This window comes from Sceloporus occidentalis, unplaced genomic scaffold (assembly GCF_023333645.1).
Source record: "Sceloporus occidentalis isolate IW3139 unplaced genomic scaffold, rSceOcc1.0.p SCAF_5, whole genome shotgun sequence".
Taxonomy (NCBI): Eukaryota; Metazoa; Chordata; class Lepidosauria; order Squamata; family Phrynosomatidae; genus Sceloporus; species Sceloporus occidentalis.
Genome location: NW_028316985.1, coordinates 25,242,302 through 25,262,753, shown reverse-complemented (window position 1 = coordinate 25,262,753; position 20,452 = coordinate 25,242,302). Strand labels below are relative to the sequence as shown.

At 42.0% G+C, this 20,452-nt stretch overlaps 1 protein-coding gene across 1 annotated transcript in view; it reads left to right on the top strand.

The window, feature by feature from the left end:
* Positions 1–20,189, top strand: part of LOC149311791 (aldo-keto reductase family 1 member D1-like) — a 60,409-nt gene extending 40,220 nt beyond the window's left edge. Inside the window, exons 3-9 of the mRNA XM_089527919.1 lie at positions 3,464–3,580; positions 4,495–4,572; positions 6,064–6,186; positions 12,095–12,204; positions 12,418–12,583; positions 15,261–15,343; positions 19,571–20,189. Of these exons, the coding sequence (XP_089384045.1) occupies positions 3,464–3,580; positions 4,495–4,572; positions 6,064–6,186; positions 12,095–12,204; positions 12,418–12,583; positions 15,261–15,343; positions 19,571–19,613 (720 nt within the window). The 3' untranslated portion in view covers positions 19,614–20,189. The remainder of the gene's footprint in view (positions 1–3,463; positions 3,581–4,494; positions 4,573–6,063; positions 6,187–12,094; positions 12,205–12,417; positions 12,584–15,260; positions 15,344–19,570) is intronic.
* Positions 20,190–20,452: the final 263 nt, after the last annotated feature.

Genomic DNA, 20,452 nt, shown 5'->3' with positions numbered 1-20,452 from the left:
TTTTGATAGGCACTAGGTGCTGATGCTAATCCAAGGGGGCACATTTGATATAAAATCAACTGTCATGTATAATAAATGTCATAAGGGCTCTGCTATATCTATGCAGCATGTGTTGATAATATGCACTCTAAAAATCAAGAATAGAAAACATCTTTGTTCCCAAAGTTCTACAAAAATTTCTTCCATGTGTGGAAGAGGATAACAGTCAATCACAAGGACTTTATTTGGCTCACTCAGATCACACAATAATCAACTCTACGATTCTATGAGTGGATGCTGGCATTTTTCTTTCTTGTCACTACTATTGGTGAAACCTAATCTGATGACTAAACCTTCTCAATTATATCCTTTTGTAGTAGCTTCTTCATCTTTTCTGCTACTGAATCTCCTTGACTTTTGGCATCCAGGTGTGAGGGTTTGATAACCCCCCTTCTCTCTCACAGCTAGGGTTGCCATAGCGCCGGACCTCAAAACCGGGAAAAATGTAGGACAAAATTTTCAAATGTAGGACACACAAAAATGTGTCCTACATTTGAAAATTCTGTCCTACATTTTCCCTGGCGATCGCGGCGGGCAGCGGAGGCCAAGCGGCGAGGGAAAGCCTCCACTTAAGGAGGCTTTCCCTCCCCGCCTGGGCCCCGGGCCTCACCGCGATCAGAGGCCAGGATCGGGGCCTCTCCTCGTTCCTGGCCCCGGCTGGGACCAGGAAGGAGGGGAGGAGGCCTGCGGCGATCGCCGCGGCCTCTCCTCGTTCCTGGCCCCGGCTGGGACCAGGAAGGAGGGGAGCAGGCCTGCAGCGATCGCCGCGGCCTCTCCTCGTTCCTGGCCCCGGTTGGGACCAGGAAGGAGGGGAGGAGGCCTGCGGCTATCGCCGCGGCCTCGCCTCGTTCCTGGCCCCAGTGGAGGCCAGGAAGGAGGGAGGAGGCTGCAGGGAGGTGGGGAGGTTGATGCGGCTGCGCCCAAGAGGCGCCGCCTCCCTGCAGCCTCCTCCGCCCCAGGCCTCGCTGCCCTCCTTTTCCTCCGCGCGACCATGCGCGATGGAGGAGGAGGAGGGCAGCGAGGCCCCAGGGTTGCCCAGCAACCCCGCTGCAACCGGGCTTTTCCCGGTTTTTGGCTGCACCCATGCCGTGACCGGGCAGGTGCAGCCAAAACCGGGAAAAACCCGGTTGCAACCGGGTTATGGCAACCCTACTCACAGCTCTTCCTTTAGCTGAGTTCACCCCCTCTCCTCTTTTCTCCCTTCTCCCCATTTTCCTTCTCTCAGTCTCAGCACATAATAAGAATAATGATAAGCAAGCTTTGATATCAATGCTTGGTAGTGTATAAAAGTTAATATGTTCATCTAAAAATATATGCAACTTAAAAGGGGCCTTTTCAGGGGAGTATGGAATGTAAAGGGGAGTCTGAGACTTTCAAGGTTGTAGGCTCTTCGGGAAAACAAAGAAGCCTCATAGTAGACTGATAAGGAAAGTCTGGTTATAGAATCAAAAGTTATCCTCTATTTGTTGGAATGTCAAAATGCTATAAAAGCTTTGCTCCCTGTTTTGGTCGGAGGCACAGCTTGGTGAATGATTCCCCTGTGTTCTTTTGCATGCAAATAAAGGCCATCTTGGATCATGGACCTAGTTTGTTTGTTTCTCCTGTTTTGGTACCTTAACACAGGTAACACATCCTGTTTTATTTTAGCCTTATGAACAATTCCATATGCACTGCCAAGTTTGCCTTCACACTAGTCTTCCAACTGCCTTAGGTCTTGTGTGGCAACACTTAACTGAAAAGGTGTAATTTGTCCATCTATTACCCTAAATTTCATTTTGGAACGATGTAAGAGCCAGTGTGGTGTAGTGGTTTGATCATTGGACTATGAGTCTGGAGACCAGGGTTAAATTCCCCCCTTGACCATGGTAACCAGCTGGGTGATTTTGAATGAGTCACACGCTCTCAGCCCCAGAAAAACCCATGAAATGCCTTAGGATCACCATAGGTAGGAAATGACTTGAAAGCACAAAACAACAAAAATTGGACTATGACTTTGGAGACCAAGGTTTTGGCTATTTGGCTATATCCCATTTGGCTATAGATACCTACTGGTTGACCTTGGGCAAGTCACATGTTGTCAGCCACAGAAAATTCCAAGGTAGGTTCAGCTTAAGAGTCTCAACAAGCTGGAAATGATCTGAAGGCACACAACAACAACAAAATACTTTCCTGCCAAGTGCCTTATGTAAACAATACACAATTCTACAAATTTACAGCTTGATTTCAGTGTCACTTTTACAATCAGACACCTACAGACAGGAAGCTGAGTCTTTAAAAATACAGCAAAAGCCATTTTGATTTAACAAATGGCATATCCCCAAAGTAATGCACATAATGCAAATGCAGTTGGTACAATTGGAAATAGAAGATAGCGGCTGAGATCCTACCTCACAGATAACTACAACTCCCCAAGCCTTCCTTAACAACCAGCACAGGGACGTAGCCAGGATTATGGGAAGGGGGGGGGGCTTGGGCATGGCGGCACGGTGGCGTGCATATGCCACGGGTGCGCACACCAGTCATTGTATTCCAGCGCAGCTTGGGAAGGGGGGCCTGGACCCCACGGACCCCCGCTCCCAGCTATGTCACTGACCAGTAGCCACACTGAGCAATGGAGTCTGCTGGTAAGCAGGCACAGCTGAATGATGCTCCCAGCCCTCTCCTGCTAGCAATCTGTGGTGCAACAATCAGAATTAGGCTGCTACTACAGATCATTGGCAGGAGAGCACTGGGAATATCATGCCATGATTGCCAGCAAAACACACTTCCATCACTCTGGGTAGCTGCTGTAGCTGCTGGATACGAAAGTAGGTTGGGGGTGAGGGATTTGTGATCATGGCAATAGTGCAACAATTGTAAACGTAGTGCCGAACAGTTACAAATGCAGATGTCTATTTTACACATTTGTAACTGCTCAGTAGGATGCCACCCATTTTTTTTGATTATATATATATTTTAAAACAATATTTTGGTCATGCTCCAAAGGACACAAAAATGTACTTGAGATCCACAAGTGTTTGGTGGGCTGCACATTCCTCACCCCTGCTATATAAATTGGAGATGTTGCAAAGGTCCGCAGAGACAGCAAGACTTCTTTGCACTTTGACTTTCCAAATGGCTCTCTTTAGAGTTCTCTGTCTGTCTTGTAAAAGAACTTGTACACTATTTGTGTCACTTCTCCACTCGGATTCTAGTACTGTAGAAAATGGCAAAATCAAGGTTTGCTTTTTGAATTTTTTTTTAATCCAAGCCATGGAAAGTGGACTCCATGGATACAGAATCAGTGGATATGGAATACTGACTGTATATTACATGACCTTATTTTCCTCAGATCCTGGGATTTTGTGTAATTGTCTCTCTTTTGTTTTTTTTAGTTTTCAAGGGTCTAAGTTTCTAATATATGTATTTCTCTTCTCCCTCTTAGTTATGGAACACATGTCACCCACCAGACCTGGTGCGTCCAACTCTGGAGAAGACATTAAAGACTTTACAGCTTGACTATGTTGATCTCTACATCATTGAACTGCCAATGGCTTTTAAGGTAAGGAAAGAATTGTGTCACAGCTCCTCCTAGAGGACATCGATAGGAACACTGAATACTTTAAAGCCTCCATATTTGCAAATCCCCATCTCATTGTTTTAGGCTGCCCCCACACGGACTGGTTTTCAGATGATCGCTTCTTGAATTTAGTTTCCGAATAGCTACAAACCACACAAAACATTAACTGGTTTCCTGAGAAGGTGTGCACAAAGATTTCAAGGATCAAAAATGAGGACAGGTGTGACCTTAGGACCCACCATTACTGCTCCTATACACACGCACAACCTGAGAAAAACCTTTTTAATGAGGTTCTTGCTGCCCCAGGTCTAAATATTCTCTAAAGCAGTGGTTTCCAAACCTTGGTCCTCCAGGTGTTTGGACTTCATCTCCCAGGACCCATCCAACTGGGCCAACAGTCAGGAATTCTGGGAGCAAAGTCCAAAACATCTGGAGGACCTAAATTTGGGAACCCCTGCTATAAAGGCACCAGATCCTACCTGATATTGGAAGCTGCATAATTAACATGTAGTCTGGCCTTCATACACACTCTGTTAACAAGGGCTGGGAATCCTACAGCTTTTCTGATGTTGTTGAACTGTAACTCCCAGCAGTCCCAGCCAATATAAACAGTAGAGAGCAATTCTAGAAGATGTAGCTTAGACACACCTGGAGGGCTACAAGATTCACATCCACATGCAAGACAAGCATCCCTGCAGTGTAAACTGAATTGACAGACAATCCACAGTCATTAAGAAACACTAATATTTCCCCTTTTGCTATCAGCTTCTGAAGACAAACGTCTGTGTACAAGTTGCAAGGGAATCTATTTGCCCTCAATAAGTACAGGAGGATATTGATACAGTGTGGATTTTCCTCCCCATCTCCCCTCCCCTTCATTCCTTGTTTTTTTCCAGCCTGGTGAGGTCATATTCCCTATGGATGAAAACGGGAAATGGCTGTACCATGAGACAGACTTATGCGCCACTTGGGAGGTGAGTTATTCTGAAGCTTTATTTCCTATCTTATAATAGGTAGGAGTGGGAATCACCTGAACTGCAACTCCCATCATGATGAATTTTCATTCATGCCACAGGACGTGCATTATTATTGATATCACCTTTGTAGATTGCAGATGTATGTGTACTGAGCATTTGGGGGAGAGGTACCCCAGCACACATGGAAAGCATGCTTTTCCACACATTGTTGAAGGAAGTTGTTTACTGTCCTAGAACTTTCCATAACACCTCAGTTACTGTGTTTCCTCACTTCATAGATTTCTAGTCAAGTGCAGAACAAAATCCAATCATTTTGCTCTTCAGGCATGATTTCGTTTTCAAAGACTACATGAATGCATATGTAGGTATGTACTCATCCTTAAGCTACTGTAACAAACTAGTGTATAAAAACAAAAAGAAAATAAAAACAGTTCCATGCATTGGATGCCTTCAGATTGGATGCTTTCAGTGTTTAGGAAAGGATTTTGTTCCATTTTTAAACTTTAATTTCCAGAATCTGCCATCCAGTATGGTCAGCGGTCATGTGGCTGGGGTATCCAAAGAAGTAACTTTTCTAGGATCTGAATACTTTTCATGAGCACAATTGCTTAAGGCCTGTAGCTCTTCTCTCATCTTGATGGCTTCCATGTCAGTAGGGCAGCAAATCCACTCTGGATTTTTAAATCTCTAAATAGGTTCAGCATCTTGGATAGCACCTTAAAAGTTGAAAGAACTACCATCTCACTAATGGAGGCTGCATCCACATTGCAGAAATAATTTGATTTGACACTACTTTAACTGTCATGGTTCATTGCTATGGAATTCTGGGAATTGTAGTTTGTTGCTGCACCATAGCAGAGCTTTGCTGCTATAATGAACTATATTTCCCAGAATTCCATAGCATTGAGCCAAGGCAGTTAAAGTGGTGCAAACCAGATTATTTCTGCAGTTGCAGATGCAGCCAGAGAAGCCAAAAGCTGACACTGCTCCCTTTTCTCCCTTTCCTGTCTTTATTGCTTTCTGTTAATAATAATAATAATAAATTTTATTTATACCCCGCCTTTCCAAAAAATGATCAAGGCGGCTTACAAATGTTAAAAACAGTTACAATAGCATTTACGATACAAAATAGATTACAATATAAAAGTTAAAACATTACTACAAAAATGGGAACAGGAATAAAAAAATACACATATCAGGGTAAAAACAGACCTCTTCATGTTGGCTTTTTCCTTCCACCTCTCTTTATCTTAACTTCCACTCTGCTCTTACCTTCATATCGCATGACTACATTCTCATTTCTCTTCCTTGTCATTTTCAAGTCTGTTCTGGGTCATCCTAGTGTTCTCTTGTCTCCTGTACATCATGGTTCTTTCTTCACCATCATCACTTTGGTTCAATTCTTTTCTTCCCTCCTTCTTAACAAAACAGCTATATATTTACTACATGGCTGTTTCCCCATTGTTTTTGTCTCTTTCATCCTGGCAGGCTTTGGAAGCATGTAAAGATGCAGGGCTGGCAAAATCCATTGGCGTGTCCAACTTCAACCGTAGACAACTGGAGATGATTCTGAACAAACCAGGTCTGAAGTACAAACCTGTTAGCAACCAGGTAATGGCGATGGAGCAGCTCTCACATCTGACGTGCAACATAAAGATTTAAGAATACACAAGGAGCTTTGCTGGTTCAGACTTTTCCAGTATTTTTAGTCCACCAGTGGCCAACCAAACAAATGCCCATGGGAAGCCTACAAGTGAAACACAAGTGATATGTAACACCCACTTCAGTGGTTTACAGCAGGGATGAAAATCACATGGGTCATGGGAAGCATGGAGACCTTCAGACCATTTTGGTGTTCCTACAGCTCCTGGAAGACTACAGAGGTGCTGAATCACTTCATAAAGAAGTTACAGCTCCCTACTTCTAAAGAGGCCATAAGAAATAATTTGCTGTTATTGTTGCTGTGTGTCTTCAAGTAATTTCTGGCTTATTGTGACCCTATGGTGAACTTAGCATGGGGTTTTCTCCGCAAATTCTTCAGAGGGGATTTTCCATTGTCATCATCTAAGGCTGAGAGAGTGTGACTTACTCAAGATCACACAGTAGGTCTCCCTGGGCAAGCTGGGATTTGAACCCTGATCTCCAGAATCACAGTCCAATGCTCAAACCACTGCACCTTGCTGGCTCTCTATAAAACATAATAATACAGTCTTATTTCTAAAAAGGGATGTTTCACTTAAAAAAACAAATAAACTAGTAATACTTTCTTAACCTAAGTACCATGTTGAAAGAAACACACTTGAGTATGATTCTGGTTCTTCAACTTGACAGAATATTTTCAACATAAATAGGTCTATGTATTAGGTACACGAAGAGCTTGTGTGGTGTAATGATTTAAGTGCTGGACTATGACACTGAAGAAAAGGTTTTGACTACCCACTTGGGCATGGAAAGCTACTGGTGACCTTGGGCATGTCACATCTCTCAGCCTCAGAAGAAGGCAATGGCAAACCCCCACTGAACAAATTTTGCCAAGAAACCCCAGTGATAGTTCACCTTAGGGTCATCATAAGTCAGAAATGACTTGAAGGCATACAACAACAATTAGGTACAAATCCCTTTCCTTGAAAGTTGGAATGATTTCATGCTGTGTTCATCCTCCCTCATCAAGGGAGCCCTGGTGGCACAGTGGTTAAATGCCGGCACTACAACCATTCATAGCCACAAGGTTGTGAGTTCGATCCCAGGCAAGGCTCCAGGGTCCATTCAACCCAGCATCCTTCTGTAGGTTGCTAAAATGAGTGCACAGCTTGTTGGAGGCAGTTAGTTTACACATTGTAAACCACTTATGGAGTGCTTAAGTGCACAGATAAGCAATATAGATATGTACTTGCTATTGCTGTTGCTATTGTGTTGATATCATTCCTCCTAGTTCCAAGGCGTTTACTAAGAGTGCATCATACAGCAGTCATGCTGAAGCAAAGCAACTCTGGATCTGCTAAGTGCATGGCTATTTTCTGCCAGATCAGACTGTTAGTCCATTTAGCTCAGGGGTTCTGTAGTGGATCCATTCCAGACTATTCTCAAAGTACACTTATCTTAAAATTCTATTATGAAAAAGGATCAAAGAGATGAAAATCACACAGCCCTCCAGATGTCATTGGACTGCAAGCCAGCAACAACCAAAGGAGAGACCTCCTGAAAATTGCAGCTGGACAGACCATTAATTGTTATTTCTGTTCTAGACTTTGTGGAATCCTTTCCATACACATACACCCTGCATTGACCTTTGAAATGCTGCTGCCATCATTTTGGGTAGTCACCCATGTGGGGGTGGCCATACTGAAAGGAATCCTTCAGTCACCAGGAAGCAACTCTGGCTATTCTTCAACAGGCCATGTACTTGATGCTGGACTGAGAGTGATCAAATTCAATCCATTTACTTTTTGTTTGTGACATTCAGGCCAGTTTCTTGATTATTAACAACTATAAATGAGATGTTCTGAAGCTAAGAAAGCTGTGTCATCAATTTTTTATAAAAATAATTGTGAGCCTTATTAGAATAAGGGTTATCTAGGAGGCAATAAATTGTTAAGCACTTCTTGGACAAGACCCTGTGTTAGAGGGCTGGAACACAGTTTTCTTGGCAACTAGAAAAGGTCAGTGTGTTCTACCAGCTTAAATTTGTCATTGAAACACAGGGACTAACCTCACTGAAGTCTTTTCCACTCCCCTCTCAAAGCCTCCAGTTCAAGCAAATGGGAGGACAGCATAGACTAGAGCTCATGCTTTATGGGGACTCTTATTGCAGTAAATGTCACACTCCCTGAGATAAACTGGGACAACTCCAGTAAACAGGACTTTTTACCCATAAAACATTGGCCTCTGTGTACATTTATCTGTGCTGACAAATCTGTGTCTGAAGACCTGGAGAAAACCAAGATTGTTCTTGTCTGGTTCAGAGCTTCACCCCAACCCTGGAGCTCATATGTTACTTTGGGGGACTGCATATCCCAGAATCCTACAGCCAGCACACTCAGTGGCAATGCTGACTGGAGATTTTAGTCTCCCAGTGACTTTTTCAAGCTGTGCCCAAATTTAATACAGTTTTGGAATTGTGTTCATGGCAAAGCCATTGAAGAGTGGATTCATCCTAAGTTCCAATCAGCTCACATCACACAGCGATGCTCTCAATTTATCAAAATAGTTATGTTAATTGAACCTTTGATATTATTTGAATCCACATGCCTGACATCTCTGAAATGAAGGCGTGCTCCTTGTGTTGGTAGCCAAGGGACAAAGACCTATGATGTATCCTTACAGATTCACAGACTGAAGCCAAAAAAACTGTTGGTACATTAGTGCTCCATAGTATAAGTAGAATAATGTCAACAAGTATGTTCTCATGTAAAGTCGAAGGCTTTCATGGCCAGCATCCATAGTTTTTTGTGGGTTTTTCGGGCTATGTGGCCATGTTCTAGCAGAGTTTCTTTCTGACGTTTTGCCAGCATCTGTGGCTGGCATGCAACAGCCACAGATGCTGGCGAAACATCAGAAAGAAACTCTGCTAGAACATGGCCACATAGCCCGAAAAACCCACAAAAAACTAAGTATGTTCTCAATTTAGGGATATGGGAAGAAGATAATCAGTCATAATCACTTGTTACATTAAATATGAATGCAGGTGTGATAATGGGATATCCCATTATCTGATCAACACAGCTGAGAGAATAGTCTCCCCTCCAGATAACAAAGGGTAAATGATATGATGAGGTTAAGTTACATTTTTATGCGGCTCAGCATCACAGAGGTGAAGGGAAAGCAATTTCTCAATGAAATGGTCAATTGGGCAGAAGCCTTAATCTTCAAGATCCTTCTCAGCACAGGTTATAAAAAGCCTAAGAGAGGACTATGAGGCAGACTCTAACAAAGAAGAACAAAGGGACACTTGAGAGCAGGGGCTCCTGCTTCACCTGGGAACACTGCTAGAGACTGGACAAAAGTGTCCCGACCCTTAGCTACTCCCATGAACATCAAGGATTACAAATCCCATCTGCATCATGAGTAGCTAGGAACTCTTTAGTCAGCTTACATCAGGGCTTATGGTTATTTTGGTGGTCTTGGCTAAAATGATCTAGTCTTTTCTGTAACTTGTAACTCCTAAATGTGCCTGAAGGCAAGTGCCTTCATGTCAGAATACTTTTGCTACTGTATCTGTCTTCTTGTTGTCTTCTTATTCTTGTGTAACTTCAAGTCATTTCTGACTTACGACGACCCTAAGAGGAATATGTCACAGGTTTTCTGGGTCACCCAATGGGTTTCCATGGCTGAGCAGGGAATTGAACTCTGATCTCCAGAGCCATAATCCAGTGCTCAAACCACTAGCCCACACTGGCTCTTGAAGAATAAAATCTTTCTTTTAAAAGTACAGGATGTGGGGCTCTTATCTACTGGAAATGGACATATCACAGGTAAGAGCCAATGTCCCTTTCTCTCTCACACACACTCTTCATATGCCTTTTGCTCAGTTTTGTCTCCTCACCAGGATTGGATGGGGGGGGGGAGGAATGTCTCTGCAGCATCAGGGATGGAAAGTGCAGATGAAACCCCAAAGTAATTTCCAGTTGAGTTACTATGAAAAGGGGTGGGGTCAGATCAGTAGATAGTAGCAGCTCAGTTTGTTTAGATGGTCTCAAGGGATCCCATCAAGCTCAGACAGAAGCAGGACGGGGACCCAAGAGCCCTCACAGGAAGCATTTTTGTAGCCTGATCCTCAACACATTTTCTTGACAAATGAGTTCAGTGATGCGTACACCCAATTAAGTGCACATGATTGCAACCATGATTGCTTTTTATCCTAGGCTACTTCAGTAAAGGTGTATTTGAAACTGAGGGGCCTTTTGCACATATTCTGTGCATTGTTAATCTAAGGCATGACCTTGGGGGCCTACTTCCAGAGCTCAGCTCCATTCTAGAAGTTCCAGAAAATGGCAGGTGATTAGCTAATAGCAAATAGGTCCTGAAAGGGCACTAGGGTTGGCAGTGTAGGCACAACCCCTGTACATGTTTTTGCATTGCTAAAGATAATCATCCAGTGGAAATGTGTTCCTCTTCCAAAAAATGGTGGGGCTGTTGGCTTTCCTCGCCAAGAAAAAGAAACACAGATCATCCATCAATTCATCTACAGTACAGCAAGGAATCAAATTGTTTTGAAGTCTCTTTCAGCCATTAGGTTCTCGAGAAGGTATTCAGATGCCTTCAGAGGTGAAATGACAAGGAAGGTCAAATGGGGGCATTGTCCCCCAAATATGATTTCTGTTCCCAAAATAAAATTTTCTTTCAGTCCCCATATTTCTAGCATTGCAGTAGCCTAAAACTTCAGTTGAGCATTTAGAAACAAGATTTAGACATCCAAAGAAAAGGATATGGTAAAATCATGAAAAATTTCAATACTATCTCGTCATGAATTTGCTAAAACATGTGACATGTACAAGGAAATCTTTTAATACATGTACAGCATGTATGCTGCAGGGCTCACCTTTGGTGCATCTGCAGCTGTGTGTGAAAATCCATTCTCAACTTTAATGAAGAAGGCAGAACACCATACAGATGTAAAGTTTCATCAGGAAAAACAAATTGAGTAACCTTGGCTTTTCAGAGTAACATGTTTGAAGGAATGCCAAATGGGACAGTTTCTCTACATGTTTGCAAAGAAAAAAGACTTTATTAACAGTTCAAATCATTAAAACAGGATGATTTGCACAATAAGCATTTCCTTCCTTGTCATTGTTGTTTATTTTATACAACTATTTTGCTTGCGGAAAAATGTTGTATGTGAAATTGATTTGGTTTTTGGAAACATCTCAACATACTTTCTAATTAAAATTTATTATTTGGGGGTTGTTTTTGTCATTATCTTTGAAAATGTTTCCCCACAGAACTTCTTTTATAGTGATCAGTGTCCAAAACCTGTTTCCCCCAATTTTTTCTCTGCCCTCCCACCAGTGAAGGTTGTCTTACTACACCACTGGCGTCCTTGTGTCCTGTTTTGGGGAGAAAGCAGAATGGTGTAGTGGTTTGAGCATTGGAAATAGGACGCTGGAGACCAGGGTTCAAATCTTCACTTGGCCATAGAACTGCACTGGTCTTGGACAAGTCACACTCTCTCAGAACCTCAGAGGAGAGCAAAGGTAAACCCCTTCTGAAGACATTTTACCAAGAAAACCCTGTCATAGGTTTGCCCTAGGGTTTCCATTAGTCAGAAATGATTTGAAGACACACAACAACAACAACAAATAAACAATATCATCATCTTATAATTTCTGAAGTGGAAAATTAAAGATGAAGCAGCTTTATAAGACTTTCTCATTGGGTGCTTTCTTCCTTGCAGATGGTGTTCTAAGCTGCTTTTCCTTCTGCAGGGGAAAAATACTGGTGCTTGAGCTTTGTGTAAAAATAGAAGTGTTTTTGATTATTTCATTTTGTTCTTAATCCTACCTTCTCCGTTTTATCTCTACAGATTGAGTGCCACCCATATTTCACCCAATCCAAACTTTTAGAATTTTGCAAACAGCACAACATTGTTCTTGTTGGATACAGCCCTCTGGGAACTTCAAGAGATGCAAGCTGGTAAGAGGCTGTCTTTATTGTGCTGCAAACTTGTGGTGACTTGTAAAAACAGTCCCAAAATAATGCTGCCTTCTTGAGAACAGATTTACTTAGAATGCAGGTTTACAAAACAGAGTAATAGGTTCTAAAAATCCCTTCTCACTTCTCAAAAGTGTTTTCTGGACATATGGAAAATCTGTCTGTTTCATGTCTCCACCTGTCCCTCACAACAAGGGTAAATGTGTCTTCACCTCCACTCCTGGATGACCTTGTTCTGAATGCCATTGGAGAAAAATACAACAAGACAGCGGCTCAGGTGGCACTCCGCTTCAACATCCAGCGAGGAGTGGCAGTCATTCCCAAAAGTTTCAACCCAGAACGTATTAGAGAAAACTTCCAGGTAAAATTTCAGTATAACCTGGAGCTCTAGTTTGGTGAGATATTAGAGCTCCCTGGCTGAGAATTCTCAATGCCCCTCCCTAAACTGCAAATCCCAGGATTGCATAGAACATTGACATGGCAGTTAAAGTGGAAACATAACGTGCTATAATTATATAATATGAAAGGGCCCATGGTCTATGTAGTGGAAGGTGTGAGAAATGTGTGGCCTCGCAAACATTGTAACTTCCAGATTAGACTACTATTGTGTAATGTATGTGACCCTGCCCTTGAAGTCAATTTAGACGCTACAATTAGTGTAAAATACACCAGCAATATTGTTGACTGCACTATATCAAAGAAACCATGTAGCACTGATCCTAAAAGAGCTGCAGTGACTGCCAGTACACTTCCAGTTTGAATTCAAGGTGCTGATGATGACTATTAAAGCCTAAACATCTTGAGACCTCAATACATGAAGGAGTGCTTATCCCTATATATACTGATCTGAGGATTGAGTCCTGTGTCCCACCAATTGTATATTGTTCAAATTGGACACTAACTTTAGCTTGTATGATTGTAGGTTGGAGATAAGTAAAACTCTCAGCAGTTCTAACTGGCATAGCCAGTTCAACATCTGGAGAACAGCACAGTTGTCACACCTGATATAGTGAGGCATCTGCCATTCTTTTTTCTCATCTCACTGGACAAAATATCAACACCCACCAGTCTTGGTGGCACAGCCTCTGTGGGATCTTGTCAATGAGAAAGAATGCAAACTTCATCCCAAAGTCCTTCAGTCTTTTCAGACCTAGGACCCACATTTCATGCAACCATGCAGTTTGGGTCATACTTTGCTTTCCCATATATTGGTGTGGTGGCATTGGTCCTCCTGCAATTTGCATTGGTCAGCCTACAATGATGTTATGAAAATGAATGTGGTAGAAGTATCATGGAAAATTTTCTCCCTAGACTGCACTTCTCTTCCCACATTTTGAGGAAGGGTAAAGTGCCCCTTCTGTGTTCTGCAGCTTCAGATGCCCCACATGGTTGCTCTTATTTTGAAATAGAGCTGCTGTGGAGCTATGTCTGAAGAGTAGCCTAAGCTAAAAGAAAAGATTAGATTCAGATCTGATCTGTTTCAAATAAAACAAATTACTCAAGGAATCCTCACTGAGTTGAACCAAAGTTGTAACTGCTGAAAAAATATTAGGCTGGATCTAGAGTTAGTAATAGGCTGAGATCCAATTCCATTTTCCCTCATCCTTGCCAATACTTTAGCCACAATGTTGTGATTTTGATCCCAGAACTCCAAGGTTGACTCAGCCTTCCATCCTTTTGTAGGTCAGTAAAATGAGTACCCATCTTGTTGGAGGCAACTGGCTTACAGATTGTGCTGAGTTTACCATTAAACAGTATAGAAATGTAAATGCTATTGCTCATCCCAGCAATCTCTCAAGATCTGAGGAGACACCAGTGCTGCTCCTTGTTGGTGAATAGGGGAGGGAGGCAATTCGCAAAGTGTAGAAGTGATAAGTCCCAACTCAAAGGAGTAAAGAAATGAGGGTGCACTCACAGATAGAATGCACCCTTCTTTCCCTTCCCCTCAGAGCACAGACCAGCCACTTCTGAACTGTCTGAATTGCTTATCCCTCTCCCCCAATAAAAAGCAGCAGTAGCTCTCCCCAGGGTTTAACAGCTGCAAGGAGGCAGGTTTTGGATGGAGCACAAAGGACTGGATTAGAGATTAGCCTCCAACCCAAAAAGAGATAGATGTATGGGTAAGCCACCAGCATGGTGGATGATTGAAGTGTTGGACTATGACTCTGGAGACCAGGGTTAGATTTTCAACTTGACCATGAAACTCACTGGGTGACCTTGAGCAAGTTACATGTCTCAGCCTCAGGGGAAAGCAGTAGCAAACCTCTGAACAAATCTTGTCAAGATAACCCATGATAGATTCACCTTAGGGTCGCCATAAGACAGAAATGATTGAAGGCAGAAAACAGCAACAAGAACAAAACCACACTTTTCACATGTGTATGTCACTAACAAAATACCATTCATACATATATATATATATATATATATATATATATATATATTTGTATCCCACTCTTTCCCCAGAACTGGGGCTTGGAGTGGCTGCACAATATTAAAAGAACAGTACAATTAAAAACATAGAAAAGAGGTGCATTAAAAAGGGGGAAAATATGGACTGCTTCATGAATTTGCATGTCATCCTTGCTAGCCATGCTAATCTTCTTCTTAAAGTATATCCACCCATCTCCTTTTTTACTATAATGTCAGCTCCTCTTAATAAAGAGTTGCAACATTGTGAATATGGCTGGCTATGGGCCTAAATAGACATGCCAAAATAAAGCTGCTTAAGAGGTCATTTTGGAAGTATGCAGTTGAAATGATGCATGTGTCCTAAGAGGCTAGAAGCCGCGCCAAAGCCACTCTCCAGTCCTAAGGACTGGAGCGCAGCTTTGGCACAGCTTCTGGCCTCTTAAGATGCATATGTCATTTAAACAGCATACTTCAAAGTGAGCTGAAGTAGCTTTATTTTGGCCTGTCTGTCCGGGCCCTATCTTATCTTATTACATGTGTTTGTCAAAGAATGCATACTCAATCATCAGTTGTGTAAACATAAAATAATAAGTGTTTTTGTTTTCTGTTTCTCCTTTTCTGCTAAGATCTTTGACTTTTCCCTCACCGACAAAGAAATGAAGGAAATAGAAGCTCTGCATAAAAACATCCGCTATGTAGAGCTGTTGATGTAAGTACCAGGCTAGTTCCAGATGTGGGACATGTGGTAAAATACATTCTAATTTAACTTGATTTTTAGGAACTTAAGATACAAAATATCCATCAAACTGGATGATGATGTGTGTAATCAGCTTTGGGCTCAACTAGGCTCAGTATCAAAAGTTGTCACTTCTGAGCAGTTGAGGCCTCAAGAGAGGCCAGGGCCAGTCCTACCATTATGTAGAATGAAGCTGATACCTCAGCTGAGAGATTCTGAAGGGCAAAGAGCAGACAGACCTGCATGGACCGTATGATGTGCCCTGCAACATAGGTAAGAAAGGGTTCTGCCAAATTTCCTGCCTGTTCTGGTTAAGTGCACATGTTATATCCTTTCCCTCAGTGTCTTGGTTTGGTTTGAGGTTGAGGAATACACAGCAAGCCAGTATGGCAGCATAGAAAATAGGGAAAAACTGCACCCATTTCCCCTGGATAAATTTCTCAATTAAGCATGGGCCCACTGAATCAATTGCTGAGTGGTAAGTCAACACTTACATAAGTTACATTGGTTCAATGGGTCTGCAGTAGTGGGAACTACCAGTGGGATTTAAGGCTGAACTATTACATTAAAACAGTCTCCTCTATTAGTTTTTCCTGCTGTGATGCCTCAGTGAAATTTCCATTAGGCTAATAGTGCTGCCATATACTGGACCAAAAGTGAGAGTGGTTCAGAGATGAGGGGCAGAACAGGAAATATTGCCCATTGGAGTATTGAGACTTCACATCAGTGTTGAGATAGTACAATGGTAGCCCTTAAAGGAGTCTCTATCCAGGGGTAGCCCTCTGGGTGTTGTGGAACTACAACTCTCAGCATTCCTTGCCACCGCCTATACTTGCTGGGGCTGATGGGAGTTATAGTCCAAGAAGATCACTCAGTCTATCTCTGCTCTAGTCAAAGAAAACATGAAAGAAAATAAACGAGCACAGTCTTATAGCAGCAATCACTGCCGTAGCCTTCTGCTTTTGTGTTTCCCAATGTGGAGCTGTCTCGTGTTCAGACTCTCATAAACTGTGGTCCCCAGTTATTGTGGAACCTCAGCTTCTAGCAGCCCTAGCCAGCTTATCCAGTGGTGAGGAATGCTAAGTTTCAGTCCAACACAAAGGGAGAGTATCAAATTGGGTAAAGATTGGTTAACTGTACCAATCTGTGCCATATTGCTCTTTTGATTATGGTACTTCTTTTGAAAGACCCACAGTGGTGTAGTGATTTGGGCATTGGACTATGATGCTGGAGACCTAGATTCATATCCCCACTCCATTATGGAAACCCATTAAGTGACCTGGGGCAAGTCACATTATCTCAGCTTCTGAAGAAGTCAAGGGCAAATCCCTTCTGAACAAATCTTGCCAAGAAAACCTTGTAATAGATTTGCATTAGAGTTGCAATAAGTCAGAAACAACTTGAAGGAACAAAACAACAACAGCAATCTTCTGTCCAGGCTTGAAGAGGGAAAGGTGTGAGGAACTTGCAGATAGTATCACTTGATCAGACTTTGACAGGCAGCATCACTCATCCACATTCTCTCTTCTCTCTGTCCCTGATACAAGTAACACCACTCAGTAGCTCTGATATTTATAGGAATGTTATTTCTCTGACCCATTCCTCAGCCATCAGTGGAGACACAGCTTTGTTTCTCTTGGCCTGACTGGATGTCCAACAGCCCATATGGGGCCAACCCTGCCATTAGGCAGATTAAGACAACCATCTCCAAGGGCAGATGCTGAGGTCCTTCCCCTCAATCCATTTCTCCTGAACTTCCTCTATTAAGAGATAGAGCTGTGTGCATTACACAGTTTGTCATATAAACTACCCTATTGCTCTCAGAGGTCATGGAGGTCACTACTCCAGGGCCAGTACTGAAATGCATTTCAACTCCCAATCCAGGGTACTTTTGTATATGGAATGAGGAGAGTTGCCTCAGGCAACAAAATATCTTGATCCAACCTTTGGTCAGTATACATTCTATATTATGTGGAGTAGGTAATCTAATGGAAAACAAGACGGTGATGCATGGCACAAATTAGCCAAAGATGCCAAGAAATTGGAGTACTGTAATGAAATCCCCAAAATGACATTTCTTTTGATCTTATAAAGCTGAAAATTGTTCTTAACAATTTCTGGGAAATGTGTGTGTGGGGGAATGTGTTCACTCGCAGTAAAGATTTAGACGCACACAAAATTATATGAGGCTAGCGCTTCCCAGGAACTCACACTCTCTGAAGTTTTTGTCCAGTCTGCAACAAGAGGGACTTGAGCATAATTGCATGAAATGAAGCTGGCATTCCTTTTGAACAGCATCTATCCCTAGGCTCCTGGAAGCTACTTGAGCCATTAATATCCTTACATAACCAAGGAAGGCATCCAGGATCCAGGTTGAGTCCCAGCAGCTTAATTAGAAGGGGCAGCCAGGTCTAAATTGGATGCCTGGCAGTCTGGTGAGGGTGGAGGAAGAGGCAAGGCATACTCACACCAAACCAAAACTTTTAAAAATAAAAAGGAGAAGTTCAGCCTTGGCCAGCAAAAGGAGCTGAAGCTAAATCCATGCACAGTTGTTGTGCAGTTCTTCCCACATATTGTTAAGATATGGATTAGTGAAATCTCATTTATTTGGACTAAATTGTCATGGTTGTATGCAAGATCTGAGTGCTCTAGAACTCTTTGTGAGGCTGGGTAGAGGAAAATGAGGGGTGAGAAGCAGAAGGATCCATACACTGCAACTCAGATCGATCTCGAAGGAAATGCTTAACTCTTCCAAACTGAAGCCAGCTGTTGTTTTTAGAAAAGATTGGCCAATGTTCTTCTTTCCCCGAATGCACTGTTAGGTCTCTGGCTTGTTATATTCTGATGTTTTGTTTTTAAAAGTAATTCATTTTCTTATTTTTTAAAAAAGGCACTGAAAAAAAGAAAAGTAACTAAAACTTGTTAAATATCTGTTAATAGTGGCTTTTTAAATTGTAACTATAAGAGTAACTAATTGGGGGAAGAGTGCTGAGAATTCTAACTGTAATTCAATACTTTAAAAAAAACACCAAGCCTGATGCCTGGAAATTTGAGGGCACCTTGAGTGGACTTTAGATCCAGCTAATCCAAGGGCTGTCCTAGAAAGTACCCAATCTTATCATCACAGAAGACCTTACACAGTAGAGGAATATTGTTGGAGCTTTCCATAATGGTATCAGGCAGGAGGCTGTCAGTAGAATTCCCTTTTTACCTTCCAAGAGTAATGTCCATAGTGTCTCTACCCATCTGTCAGCTATCTTCCCCCAGACTTTACGATATTTCCATAGGTTCCTTAACACACTGGTAAAGAAGGACCAAAATCTAAACATACCATCATCAAAAAAAATCCCAGATATTCTTCCCTTTAGTCTCCTTTCTGTCTCTTTCTCCCTAGAAATACAGAAATGAGTAGTTACCTAAATTTAAAACACAAGTTGGGAAACTATGGCCATCCCACAACATTTTGTAGTTTCAACTCCTATAAGGCTTAGTGAGGCTTAGGGGTAAGAGATTCTGGGAGCTGTAATCCAAAATACCTGGGGGGCTAGTGATTCCCAGATAAGATTTAAAACTGAGAACTCTTTCCTCTTAAAACTAGATTGCAGATGCTTTTAGTGTACATTTTTAAATACTTCTCTTTCAAGTTATTCCGTTTGAGCTACTGGAAGAGAGCACAGCAATTCACAATTTGGGTGGTTAACTGCAGAGGCAGTGGGGGACACCTCTCTGTCTCTATGCCTTCATCCTGGTGGGGCACACTGGTGGATTTCAAGCACCCTGGGAATGGTGTGACATTGCTTCTGACCACCATTTTAGCTGATTTTTTTCCTTTCATTTTTTTTCACAGGGTTAGGGGGCTCTAGGTGGTTGGGAGATCTGCAGCTTTGAGGGGCAGTTTTTGGGTGTTAGACTGGTTCTTGGGTAAAAAAAATGTCCTCAAATCAACAACCTCAAATTAAGTACAATTTGGGGGGCTGGGGGCTCAGGTCTCAAAAGCTATATGTGGCCAAAGGGTCACATTTTGTCCACCCCTGGTGACATTCACAACAATGATGTTATACAGCTCCCATTCACTTCATTGGGAAGTTTGTGTAGAGAAAATTCACAAGTGAATTATACTCATATTGAGCACCATGTCTGGACCAGGTCTATTGTGCTAACTATCACTGTTATTTAATCATTACTTTCAATTCCTTACAGGTGGAAAGACCATCCTGAGTACCCTTTTCATGAGGAGTACTGAAAATAAGATGCATCCAAGAGTGGATTTAATCTTAGTAGTAATTGTTTGTTACTTCAAATTTTTTGTATTTAGCAACAGTAACATTTTACTCTTTCTCTAGTTAACATAGGGTTCTTAGAAAAGCTACTCCTTGGGTTTACCTCCAGCTCCCAGACCCCCCCCCCCCCCAGCCACTATGATTCAAGAAAGTAGTCAAGTTCTATTCACATGGCCCTTACGCTGCTCCAATCCTTAACTGTTATGTTCCATCCTCAATACAGAAAAACAAGACCCAGTTTCAGAAATGAATTTTTATTTCAGATTTCAAAATACAACTAGATTTTACAGGTTATCATTTGCATTTTGATATAGGGGACAACCAAGTTGATTGCACTGGAAATTTTAAAAGCAGATTTTTTTATTGACTTCTTTGAAACTTGCTGTAGCTAACAAACATTAAAGAACATTTCTGGTTAAACGTCTGATGAACCCCAATGGTTGGATGCAGAGTCAGGAAACAGTGAGGATGGTACTCATTGAAAGCAAATCTGGATGTGAATTTTGTAATCAGTCTTTTTTTAAAAAAAAAAAAAAAAACAACAACAACAGGCAGTCATCTTCTAGGTCAAAATATTCCCTGATCTTCCATTACCTTGGCATTTGGGCACACATTATGTTGCTTGTATAAAAGGAATACTGAAGTAATGCCATCTATGCCTTGTATTTACCATCCCTTCTATCACGGGAATGTGATCCCTAAGAACTTCTCTAGAAATAGAATTTGGCCTTTTATCTGAAAAATGTTCCCCGTGCTTGTTTCAAATGTGAAGTCAATAATCAGTATGTAAGCTGAGAACAAC